Source organism: Bos javanicus, chromosome 27 (assembly GCF_032452875.1).
Source record: "Bos javanicus breed banteng chromosome 27, ARS-OSU_banteng_1.0, whole genome shotgun sequence".
NCBI classification, from domain to species: domain Eukaryota; kingdom Metazoa; phylum Chordata; class Mammalia; order Artiodactyla; family Bovidae; genus Bos; species Bos javanicus.
The window spans coordinates 15,194,694-15,207,465 of NC_083894.1; the positions used below are offsets into that span (position 1 = coordinate 15,194,694).

At 45.5% G+C, this 12,772-nt stretch overlaps 1 protein-coding gene across 2 annotated transcripts in view; it reads right to left on the minus strand.

Moving 5' to 3' along the window:
• The window catches only part of ACSL1 (acyl-CoA synthetase long chain family member 1), a 46,004-nt gene that overhangs the window by 17,482 nt on the left and 15,750 nt on the right, over nt 1-12,772 (minus strand). For both annotated transcript variants that reach the window (XM_061404174.1, XM_061404173.1), the window contains 8 exons: nt 11,980-12,094; nt 11,224-11,288; nt 7,710-7,811; nt 5,183-5,282; nt 4,790-4,968; nt 2,090-2,122; nt 1,886-1,937; nt 898-971 (listed from right to left, as the gene is read on the minus strand). In XM_061404174.1, the coding sequence (XP_061260158.1) occupies nt 898-971; nt 1,886-1,937; nt 2,090-2,122; nt 4,790-4,968; nt 5,183-5,282; nt 7,710-7,811; nt 11,224-11,288; nt 11,980-12,094 (720 nt within the window). The remainder of the gene's footprint in view (nt 1-897; nt 972-1,885; nt 1,938-2,089; nt 2,123-4,789; nt 4,969-5,182; nt 5,283-7,709; nt 7,812-11,223; nt 11,289-11,979; nt 12,095-12,772) is intronic.

Here is a 12,772-nt window from a genome sequence, read left to right on the forward strand (position 1 = left end):
AGCCCTAACCACCCTGCTCCATGTGACTGTATCTGGAGACAGGGAAGGTCATTCGGGTTCAATGAATTCATAAGGGTGGGGCCCTGATCCAATCAGGCTGGTGTCCTTCTAAGGACAGGAAGCGACACCAGAAACCTCTCCATGTGCACACAGAGGCGAGGGCAGGGAGGCATGGAGAGGAGTTGGCTACAAGCCAGGAAGAAAGCCTTCACCAGAACCAACCAGATTTGCTGACACCTTGATCATGGACTTCTCGCCTCAAGTACTGTGAGAAAATATATGTCTATTGTTGAAGCCACCCCACCCAATCTGTGCTATTTTGTTATGGCTGCCCACACAGACTAAGACACTTATACAGCAAATTTTAAAAGTATTAGAAATAACTATAAAGTTATTTGATCTAAAGTTCAAGGCTTTAATCCTTCATATAAAGTGGAAGTCAAATTAAGCATAATAAACAGTGCAAACAATAATAATTCTAAACACCTTCAGCAACATTTAACATTTCCTTGTCCACCTAAAGAAATTAATTATTTTCCGCACACTAAAACAGGAGATAAAATCACAAAAGAGTCAGTTTTTCTCTGTCCTTTCCTAAAAACATTTATAAGGCAGTATCCAAATGAAGTTTTACTATATAAAAAAATGTAATAAATTTGATTTGTCAATTCATGTTAACGGTCACAGCAGGAGTTGGGGATCAGGTCCATAGTGAAAAACTATTTGAGAGGAGGTGACCTCAGACCTTGTGAAAGCTCAGACCTTATCTGTATTTCAGGTACTGTTTCAAATATAGTCCGGGCCTAACATGATGGTGGGGCATTGACCACCTTCATTCCTGAGGCCTGATGCCAACCACTGGATACATGGAAAGATGGCCCTCTCCCAAAAGTTTACCTCTGTCATTTTCACAAATGCTGAACAATCGCTCACTACATTTCGATGCGTGATCATTGCTCCTTTGGGGTTGCCTGGGGACACATATGAGCAAAATAAAGTTAGAAGACAGAAACTCCATCCAAGAATGGCGGACATGAGAGAAGCCCATAAACCCCACATCATTAGGGCCCCCGATGCCTCTAATGTGAGGTACACTGTGAAAGCCAAAAGCTGAGTCGCACCAAATTCCTGAGCAACCTGTAATCCTTTAAATGAAGCTAATTATCTTAACAACTTGTTGACCAGAGACGCATTAATACATCTTTTGTTCAGATCAGAGCAGATCAGTCGCTCAGTCGTGTCCGACTCTTTTCGACCCCTGAATCGCAGCACGCCAGGCCTCCCTGTCCAACACCAACTCCTGGAGTTCACAGAGACTCACGTCCATCGAGTCAGTGATGCCATCCAGCCATCTCATCCTCTGTCGTCCCTTCTCCTCCTGCCCCCAATCCCTCCCAGCATCAGAGTCTTTTCCAATGAGTCAACTCTTCGCATGAGGTGGCCAAAGTACTGGAGTTTCAGCTTTAGCATCATTCCTTTACCTGAACGTTATTGACTGGAGACATTTCAACATTCACTTACATAACAAATTGCCAGCCACAGGTGTTAGTTTCTGGAAAAATCCCCAGGTCAATAACGTGTTAAACCATCTTTACTAATATGGGCAAGTCTTAGAGGGTGCGTGTAGCAGTAAGAGACGAAAATCCAGGAATTTTATTTCTGGAAACCATGGATACCGTTTGTCCCAGATAGATGGGTGATGTAAATGTGTGAGGATACACTCAGATCCTGGGGATGTTGTATCAAGCTACTGGAAGATAGGCTTGAATACTTCTGTCTCTTCTGCATCCAGTCCATCTACAATTCGAATAAGTCATCCACAAGAGGAAGCAGGAAATATACACTTCCAGGTACCACTTAGAAACAATTTCTTTTCAAAACTGACCTGTAGTTCCACTGGTGAAGCAAATTACTGCAAGATCTTCAGGTACTGGAGGCTACAGCACAATAAAAAGAAAAAAGCCAGTACAAATCAGAATAGAATAGAAAACTCTAAGTTGTTATCACCCAATATTTTTACGAGCCTCTGAACTAATTAGACACAGAAGCTGGACAGAGGCTGGGGCTGGGTCAGACACGGTGCACTCACCTTGGGCTTCTGTCTGTTGGCTCTTCCCAAGTCCTTAAAAAGAAGAGAAAAAAAAAAATTGAAATGGAAACACTTAAGTCACATCAAGTCAGTTCAAGCTGACTTTTCTGTGGGATTGATTCACTCACAGCCGACACAAAGACAGCACAGATTTCAAATTACATAAATGACAGCAATTTAACCTGAACCCAAATACTTACCCATTGTTCTAAGAATCCGTTTTCTGGTTGTTTTCTCTCTTATATAAAACCATATCGATGGCCTTAGGACTGGCCTTGGAAACAGGACTGATTCCAAGGACAGGAATCAAAGTCTCTTACATGTAATTCCAGTCTCCACTGCCATTCCTATCATGGCCTTTAACAAAGCCCGGCTCTTCACAGTAATCAGAGAACCACAGCTGTTCTGCACTCTCCCAGAACCAAAACTCAGCACTGATCCATCACCAGTTCTACAAAACTGACATCTTCAGTCTGGAGACAGAAACCAGCCTCCACCAGATTTAAATGCTGACCATTCTGGAAAGGCTCAAATATCTGCAGTTCCCCACATGGAAGGGAGAAAGGCCTTAGGCATCTCTGATTACAGATCAGGCCACGACAGAAGCTCCAGGAACCCCATCCAATGGCCATGAGGGTTAAGAACGACAGATTCAATTCTGAGGTGTGGCATCTCAAGGAGAATTCTGTTAATACCCAGGGCTCATTCTGATGTTGTTACTGCATGAAGGTATCTCCACGACCACCTTAATACCTATTATTTTTTGAATGAACGATTTATGTTATTTTCCTATTAAACAGCTTGAGTGAGCATAGGAAACGAGTGTGCCTAGAATTAAGTGGAAATTAGATGGGTGGGCTCTGGGCTCACCTGAGTAGGAAATGGCAACCCATTCCAGTATTCTTGCCTGGAGAATCCCCACGCACAGAGAACCCTGGCGGGCTACAGTCCATGGGGTCACAAAGAGTCGAACACGACTGAGTAACTAACACTTTCACTTCCACTCAGGGCTCAGTGAGTTGCTGCCCAGTATACAGTTTTAAACCCTAATCACACTTTTAAATTATGTGTATGATTGACCACTAATTAAAAATAGGGACACTGATATCCAACTAGAAGTCAACTAAGAGCTAAAGTAATGATAATTCCAATTTCTTCCCCAAATAATCTTTTATCAGATTCAAATTTCCATGCATCTTTTAAAAATTCCTATATTCTTTAAGATCTTTAATTCTTTACCATATATAGCAATCAAAAAAAGACAAAAAAAAAAAAAGCCTGTGTATGTGTCTGGGGAAGGGTAGGGGGATGAGGAAAAATGGGAGGAAAAGAAATTACATTATCTTGAAATGGGATTACAAGTGAAAAAAAAAAGGGGGAACACTAGCTGAAAAACTAGCTAAAAACCCCATTTAACAATTCTGCACACCTACTAACTCTTACAGGTTCCTGTCCTATGCTGTTGTTTCTGTGTATATGTATGTGTGGCAGATGCTCTAATAGAACAAATGGCAGATTCCCTACTAAATTCCCCAGAAAAGGTTTTATAGATCCTTACTTGGAGCTCAAATTCTTGGTAGAAGGAGAACTATAAATAAAATTCAAAACCCTACTTGTAACAGTTCCAGGAAAAATATTTATAACATTTTCAGAAAGAGAATGATTTATCTATTGAACCTATTACTTCCCGCGATGTGCATGTAACAGAAGCTTCCTCTTGCCTGCTGTTGTGGATGGAACTTTAACCCAAGAGCAACTGGGGAAACCAGCTTCATCAGCTTCTTGTATTGGGTGGCCAAAACGTTCACTCAAGCTTTTCTGAAAGATCTTACGAAAAACCGAAACGAACTTTTTGGCCAACCCAATACGATCTAATGTTGAACAACCAGTTTAAATATGGACCCACTCATTTTCCTAGACTGGTTTACCTTTAGAACTGTGATTAATCTGAATCTTAAAATGCAAATAAATCAAAACAAGCAACTATGCTAGAAATTTACCAGAGGCCTAAAAAAGCAACCTTGGAAAAAGAATAAGGAGGCAGATTTCTATGTCTGACTCTGTTTTAGAGACAAATCAGTTAAGTAAAAGGCTTAAATACTTTAAGAGGACATACAGACTTAAATCTCCGCTTGAATCTGAAATTCTCATTTCCAGCATTTATTAGCAGGACTTGTCAGTGCTCTGCTGCTGCTAAGTCACTTCAGTCGTGTCCGACTCTGTGCGACCCCATAGACGGCAGCCCACCAGGCTCTCCCGTCCCTGGGATTCTCCAGGCAAGAACACTGGAGTGGGCTGCCATTTCCTTCTCCAATGCATGAAAGGGAAAAGTGAAAGTGAAGTCGCTCAGTCGTGTCCGACTCTTAGCGACCCCATGGACTGCAGCCCAGCAGGCTCCTCCATCCATGGGATTTTCCAGGCAAGAGTACTGGAGTGGGTGCCATTGCCTTCTCCGTCAGTGCTCTAGAATGACTTTGTTAGCACTGCAACTTGCTAGATGACAGCACTTAAGCAGGATGTGATGGGTTAACACTGGGAATGTGTGCAAAATTCTTCTTCCCAGTAACGAGACAGATTTCTGTTCTTTTACAGGACCAGCGAGAGTTGCGACTTTGTGATCACACTGGAGAAACACCACATTTGAGCCAAAATGACTTTGGAGGAACTGTTCAGGGAAGTGGGCAGGGCAGAGTGACTCACCTCCATGGCCTTCATGCTGATGATCTCCACCCCACACTTCTTGCCTTGTTCCAGCAGATCACTGCCGTAGGAGTCCATGAGAACAATAGTTTTAAGGCATGGTATTAATTTATTTTCTACACCTTCTAATAGGAGGTTGGCCTTCTCTGGCTTGTCCACAAAAACCAAAGAGAGTTCGGCTGGAAGTAAAGAGACACAGTGAGGAAGCAGCTCTGGGATATTAAAAGCTTGACTGTAACATCTGACATCAGGTTTAAGAACTATCTTCTTTGAATAGGAGGGTAAGTGTACATTTAAATTAAAAAACTCCTATTCCATCACGTAATCATTACATGTAGCTGCTGTATCTACCCAATAACTAGGGTAAGATGCTCCCAAAGACCACAGACATACCTTTGTTGATGATGTAGGTGATGGCTTCAGTTCCGAGGGTGTCGTAGAGGGGAACGATCACCATCGAGTAAGTAAAGCATCCCTGTTCAATGATCACCCACTAAAGAAAAAGTAGAGGTCGGGGTGAGAATATGAGAGGTCACCATGGAACCCCTCCAGGAAAAACAAGACTCTAGAGACTCAACGTGGAAACACTGGATGTACCAAAACTAACATCTGTGTATCAACTACCCTGCGTCAGGCACTGGAGGGATTCCTAATGAACAAAACACTTGCCCAGTTCTTACTGATAAAAAAGAAAGTGCAATCTGCCTGAAGATTTGGGGCAAATATGTGAAAGGAGGATGAAGAACACAATAAAGTGATGAGCTCAGAGGTGAGAGTGCCCACAGCAGGCCTCCATGCAGGGGGAGGGAATCGAGCTTGCCCTTGGCAAGAGCAGCACAATTTCGACAGATGGAGAGAAAGGCACGGGGACTCCAGGAGAGGGACCACGAGGTCCAAGCAGGGAGGAGGGATGTCAGTGAGCCCTGAGGCTGGCAGGGATGGCCCAGCAGGGCTGTGGGGACCGGCTAAGCTTGACAGAGGGCTGGAGCCAGCCTGAGGTCACAGAGGAGCCTGGCTCTATGAACCAGGCAAGACACTGCCTCTGGGGCTCCTCCGAGCCCCAGCGACTGGAGGTCCAAGGAAGAGCAATCTGGCCACAGTGTGCAGGAAGGCCTGGGACTACGGGAAGAGGCACATGCCACCCACTGGGAGAACTGTCCATGGAAGTCTCCCCAGGGAAGTGAGGAAGGAAAGAAGTGACACGGGTTGCTGGTCATCTTCCTCTAAACCCGTCAGTCACACGGCAACTGACCTGCCTACAAGGCAGCTGCAGCAGTCACTCTCTCCCTGATAACCCTCGTGGCGCCCGTCACTTGCAGAACACACAGCATGGACAAGGGCACAGGGCCATGGGAAGCACAACCTACTCACGTTCACTTGGCCTGGAGCTGTTTTCTCTCTCTTTCTGCCACTCCACCCTCCACCACATTGAAATGATTCATCTCCCAACAGACACGCTGCTCCAGGCAAACATGCCCTTGTTCCTGACATTCCCTTGGCCTCCCCACCCTTACAGCCATCAAGACTCCACTCGGATGCCACCTCTAGGAAGTCCTCCTTGACTGAGCTCCCATAACCCTTCTACTTTATGTCCACACAGCACATGAAGAGAAAACATGGGTTTATGAGGGCTGTCTTCAAGGTACCTCACGAAGAAGATCCACTGTGGTATTTTGGTGCCTGGCAGTGCCTGGCAATATAGAAGGTTCTCAATAAACATTTGGTGAACTAACTGATACATATAGGAAGAAGCCCATTCCATCCATGAAGTAAGGAACTTATGTCCTAGTCATAGATGCATGACTAGTGATATTCCACTGAAACAAAAAATTTGGATGTGTTCATTCAAATGGGCTTCACTGTCAATGAAAGAAATGAAATTCCATGAGCCTAATTGTGGCCATGTGCTATTCCTCCTTTAACTGTACACAAACGCTGAGAAACCACTGTAACCTATAAAACAGTAGCACGTTAAACCAACATGTCTTTGGACGCAAGCAGGTCTAAGAGTCAACGTAGCGTCTTCAAGTCCAGCGCTTGAATTTTTCTGTGCCAGCTATGCCACTAATTTGTTTATTCACAGCATAGGTAATAACTCCAGGGGGGCTTCTCATTTCAATGTACTTTAACGCAGAGGTTACAGAAGACCATGCACAGGCCTGGGTGGCCAAACGACAGTCCACCTGTCTAAATTACGGTCAGCTACTGCTGAAGCTCCTTCCCCATGCCCCCTGAGATTTTAACCTTTGCAATCTGAGCAGGGGGAAAGCCTAGACCTGCTTTCTAGGCTACTGACAAAAACATACCCAAGTTTCTCTGGCATTGACTAATACTATTTTTCTGACCACAGAGGCAGCCCTTAAAGTCGGAAGACATTTTTGTTAGTTATTTGTTTTTATTTGTTTGTCTTTGTATAGCAAAGACTTTGCCAGTTTCTGTTTGGGGACCTGGTTTAAAAAAAAAAATTTTTTTTTCTTCCCCCCTGCTACTGCTAAGTCACTTCAGGCGTGTCCGACTCTGTGCGACCACATAGATGGCAGCCCACCAGGCTCCCCTGTCCCTGGGATTTTCCAGGCAAGAACACTGGAGTGGGTTGCCATTTCCTTCTCCAGTGCATGAAAGGGAAAAGTGAAAGTGAAGTTGCTCAGTCGTGTCCGACTCCCAGCGACCCCATGGACTGCAGCCCACCAGGCTCCTCTGCCCATGGGATTTTCCAGGCAAGAGTACTGGAGTGGGGTGCCATAAGAAGGACCTAGTTTGGGTTTTCATACATGTAACTCTCTAAGGCACAACACAGAGCTATATTAGTGGCGATCAGACCACAGAATCTGGTCTGAAGCAGAGGCAGGGGTGAACCCTAACTGACTCTTATATCGAGAATTCTCTGAGCTTTGGTTACCCAGTGCGTAACGGTTAATACCTCAGGTCTGTTCTGAGCAAAGATGCCAATAAACTGGTCTGGAGCTGCCTTGAAGCCCTTGTGGAGCAGTGCTGAGCCCACACACTCTGCCATATCTTCAACCTATAATGGAGGAGAAAAAAAATCAGGAACAGCATCAGGTCCAACTCAAGGAACACAGCTTCCCGTGACGGCCGAGCCTAATATCTTCACCAAGAAGCAGTTCTGCCCAGAGAGAAAGAACAGGGGTAGACAGGTATCCCTGTAGTTACAAATTTTTGTAAAGTTCAAGGTTTGACTTTCCAGAACTCATGGTGAGGGGACTGATCATACAGTTCCCTCTGCAAAGCAAATGAATCTCACCCCAACAGCTGCCAGGTCACACACGATTCATGTTAGAGTTTCTATTTTATACTTTAGTTTTACAAAAGCAATCCAGGGACACAGAATTTTGTGTCTGTGTTTATAAAGAGCAACAAAAAAGCTGAAACTTGTCCTTTGTTATAAACACAGAAAGGACAAGTTTGGGGGAGACCTTTGAAAAATAAGGACGAGTTCTAATCATTAGGCTCCACAACTGTATTCTTGAGAATTAGTTCTTAGGAAATAATCCAGTCCTAAAGGGAAGTTTGAAAAGACTTTAGGTACAAATACATATATTTCAAAATTATGTAAAGTCATAAAAGTGTAGGGGGAAAAAAGACCAATGGCTGGATGATCAAGTAAATGAGAGTAAATCTAACAAAATGCTCTACAGCTAGTAAACACTACAATTAAAAAAAACCATATCAAAGTTGAGTGTCTGTTACAATTTTAAGATAAATGAATATAAAATGTACACTATTAATTACAACTAAGTAAAACCAGGCAAGACTATCTACCTACCCCAACTTCCCATCCTCTCCTCATTCCTACCCCAAATGTACTTAAAAAAAATTTTTTTTTAATGCTAACTTGGAATTCTTTATTCTTGGTTGGTAAATTATCACAAGCACTGTAAATCCACACCCACGCCTGCAGAGAACAGAACCACACCTGATGCTGCTCCAGAAGCCTGTTGGTTCGGGCACATGGTGCCATCCCTGCTCTGCCAATGGCAGTAAGAGTGCCAGCAAGAATGGCATTAGCATGCTTATTCAACCATACCCCAGGGACTGCTCCACAGATCCTGCTTGTTTGTAAGGGCTGGGAACCTGTGAGTGCTTAGACGGTCTGCAGAGCTTACTGGATTCTATGCACACACTTGGGTCTCTAGAAAGACGGTCCAGACCTTTCTTTGAAAAGCTTTACAGGGATTCCTAACCCCTAAAGCTCAGAATCACTGGGCTGGGGGAGGGGGGGAATGATTTAAATACACACATCCAAAGTTAGCTTCAGTCTACTTTTTTTATCTTCACTGGTCTCTGTCTGAAATGTACAAAACACCTTCTGAAACCCCAGGGATTTTCAACCTGCCTCAAACATCCCATTGGCAGTGGACCTGTTTTCCATCTGGCAGTCAACACATAACAGAAAGTATACAGAACATATTACTACAAGTAAGCGTAGTACAAAGCCCAAGGGTTTGGTTTTCTCTTATTTGGTAGTCCAAGCACCTGCCTTCAGCTTTGACGGCTGATGCATCCACTTCCAAGGCTGATACATCGCCAGCCACAAAAAAGATAAGGAGCCAGGTCCCCTCCCAAACGAGCCTCCTTTGTTTTAGAGATCTTGGTTGATGCGGATAACTGTCCATTTTGGCCACTTGTGTTTTCTTTTGCCTGTGCTTTAAGTTACTGCTCTTATGCTTCAAATTCATTGATAAGAGTGAGCCCAGACCCCACGGGAGGATATTGACCCCAATAAAGCAAAACCCCAGGTGCTCTGCACTCTCCCTCCCCCTACCAGAGACTTCACATGTGAGGCCCAGGTGTGCTGTGTCATTTCCAAGTCTTGTAGTAAGAAAGCTTTATTTTTTTTCCAAGTTTCTTATAGTTATTGCTGAAGGGTATCTTGCAATCATCTTATGAACTACATGGGCTGGTCCAGCCACAATACTGATTATTGACAGGCTGAGACCCACACAAAACAGTAACATGACAAGAAGATGATGTAAACCAGAAGCACCGGTAGGTTCTGTGAGGCCTGAAGACCATTGTGCAATGTTAAATCTCCAACAAACATGAACTGCTTTTACACCGCTTGTGCAAATGAAGGATCTGAAAATTACTATTTCGATGGAAAACTACTATTTGGCTCTGTTAAGGGAAAATAAAAACAGCAGTCTCTCTGCTCACCGGACCTACAGCTCACGATTCCTACAAGCAAGGAATGCGAAGCTGTCTTGTCTGTCTCTCTTTATCTCTGCCTCTATCTCTCTTGCCTTTTGCATTTCATTGATCCTCAGATGTGGGAGGACCAGGAAGCATTTTCCCACAGACTGGTTTTGCAGATCCTAACGACAACCCACTTCACACACCCCCACCCCTTCCCAGGACACATCAACTACCCGGAGCCCCAGCCACAGAAGGGGGATTGGTCCTCTGCATCCTGACCCTACTCCAGGGAGCCCTCTCGACAGCTGCGCTGGAAGCACAAGGCAGCAAAGCGGATGCCCCCATTGGCTCCCGCGTGTCTCGGGGGTGCTGCCTTGAACTGGGGAGAGTCAGGAGCAACTAGACTTGTTGTAATCACGATACAAACAAGAAAAAGGAGCAAGCCTTCCTGCTACCAGCCATCTGCAAACTACTATGTACAGTTAAAAACCATGGATCTGCTGGGACCAGAGTGACAGGAGAGAGACGGCCCAGATCCCAGCCACCTCCGTGTTGGTTCGGTTACACAGGTGTCATCTCTGAACATCTCTGCTGCTCTCCATGCTGCCCTAGGGTTAAAGGTCACCCCGGGATCAGTACGATGCTTTGAAGACTCCTTACAACAGATGGCGTGGGCCTCCCTCCTGGCCCTGGTTCAGCTGTGACCAGGGGTGAGTCCCAGCCCTGCCTGGGGCCCATTTTCTCTCATCTATAAAATGAGAGGGCTCCTCTACACTGGGGCATCTATATCTGTCTAGCACCCCTCAAGACAGAAAGGAGTAATCTTATCCTCCCGTGGGGTCTGGGAGAAGAGTCACCTGCTTCAAGCACATTTCTAGCATTTTATTTATTTGTTTGGCTGCACTGCATGGCTTCTGGGATCTTAGCTTCTTGACCGGGGATCGAACCTGGGCCCTTGGCAGTGAGAGCTCAGAGCCCTAACCTCTGGACTGCCAGAGAATCCTCTAGCATTTTATTTTAAAATTTATACTGTACTCCAAACACACCCACAGCAGCTCTAAAATAAACTACTTTGAAACACCCGTTCAATTACTGATCTAGTGTTCCCCAAATCTGCGTGTTTAACGTCTCAGGATGCTGCACGTCTGTTCTAAAGCCCTGAGCCAGGTCGGCATCCACACTCCATAGAAACCTTCCAATCCAACCTACAGAGGCTCCAGAAACTGCCGTGTTCCCGCCCTATGGCTCACATGAGGCGGCCACAGAGCGGGACAACTCACCTGTTTGTATGAAAGCCATTCATAGGGTTGGTCTGGTTTCCGAGAGCCTAAACAAGGGCCATTATCTAAAAGAAGAAAACAAATGAAAGAATAAACGATGGGCTAAACATGCCTAGATATTCCTAGGTTCTCATTTGTATCCTCATTCCGCAAAGTGGTCCTCAGGTGTGAAACAATGAATTCAGATAGGAAGCATTTTCCCCCTGGGTTTGGGTCTGAGTTTTGCTTCTTTATTTCTATTTTGTTTCTCACATGGGGCAGGAGGGAGATGGGCTGGAAGGGTGGGCAGCTGCCAGGTACCCGGGGTCTCTGGTGCCACCGTCAGAGATGAAGGGCAGTCTCGTGAGCCAATATCCTTCAAATGTCTCTGATGGACCCCCGCTTCCGTGGGTATCAATGTTTATTTCTCAAAATACGGGTCTCCTGGTTAAGCAAGCTTGAGAAATGTTGGATCAGGCCTGGTTAAATAGGTCTCTTTATGCAGGAAATGTCAGAGCCTGTAAGGAGCTAACGGATGTGTAACTCTCCATGAAGCACGCCGCATGTGACTGCAGAAGTGCCTTGACCATGGGCCACACCTGATGGGACCTGTGTGCGGGGGGACTCGCTCTGCAGAAGTTACAGGAGGAGATAGGGAGCTGGGAGTCAGATTGCGTGGGAGAGAGTTGTGAGCAAATATGGCTTCTTGAAGAAAGACCCCTCTGTCGAAAGCAAAAACCTGAAGCACTAGTTGCACAGATTCAGGCCGATGCTTACTGGACACGTGTAAGCCCCTCTGGAAACCTTCGTATAACGTTCTGACGTCATCGTAGAAATACACCAGGGGCTCGTCACTATCCAGGAGCGTGGATCTCCGGGCACCATCACTGCCCTGGGAAAAAAGACAGACAGACAGAAGGTCTGAAAAAAGGATTAAAAAGAATATGTCTACCGTGCGCGCCCTCAATCCCCTCCAGGGCCTGGGAGGGGTGAGTGTTTGCTGCATGGACTCCAGGGCCGGATGTGCTGGCGTCTGACATAAATCCTCCACCTGAGATGAGTGCCGGCTTCAGAGAAGCAAGGCTGGGCCCATGTCCGTCCAGGAAGAAAGAAAGAAGAAAGAAAGACAGTGCTAAGTCGTCTCCGACTCTTGTGATTCCAAGAACTGTAGCCCGCCAGGCTCCCCTGTCCAAGGGATTCTCCAGGCAAGAATACTGAAGTGGGTTGCCATTCCCTTCTCCAGGGGATCTTCCTGAACCAGGAATTGAACCCAGGTCCCCCGTATTGCAGGCAGATGCTTTACTGACTAAGCTACACAGGAAGCCCGTCCAGGACCCCTGGGAAAAGGAAGTGATGGAGGGAAAGGATAAGGAGCCCAAAGGGCTCACAGACTTATAAGCATTGGTCTTGTCAGACGAGGCTGAGGAGTCTGAGGACTGGAAACCAAACCCTTGGACACAAGCGTGACGATTCTCAAACCATAGCCACTGGCAGATAAAGGACTGATTCTGTCCGGTCTTGGGGAAATGACACACCACCATTCAGTTTTACTTCCATCACCTTATCTATA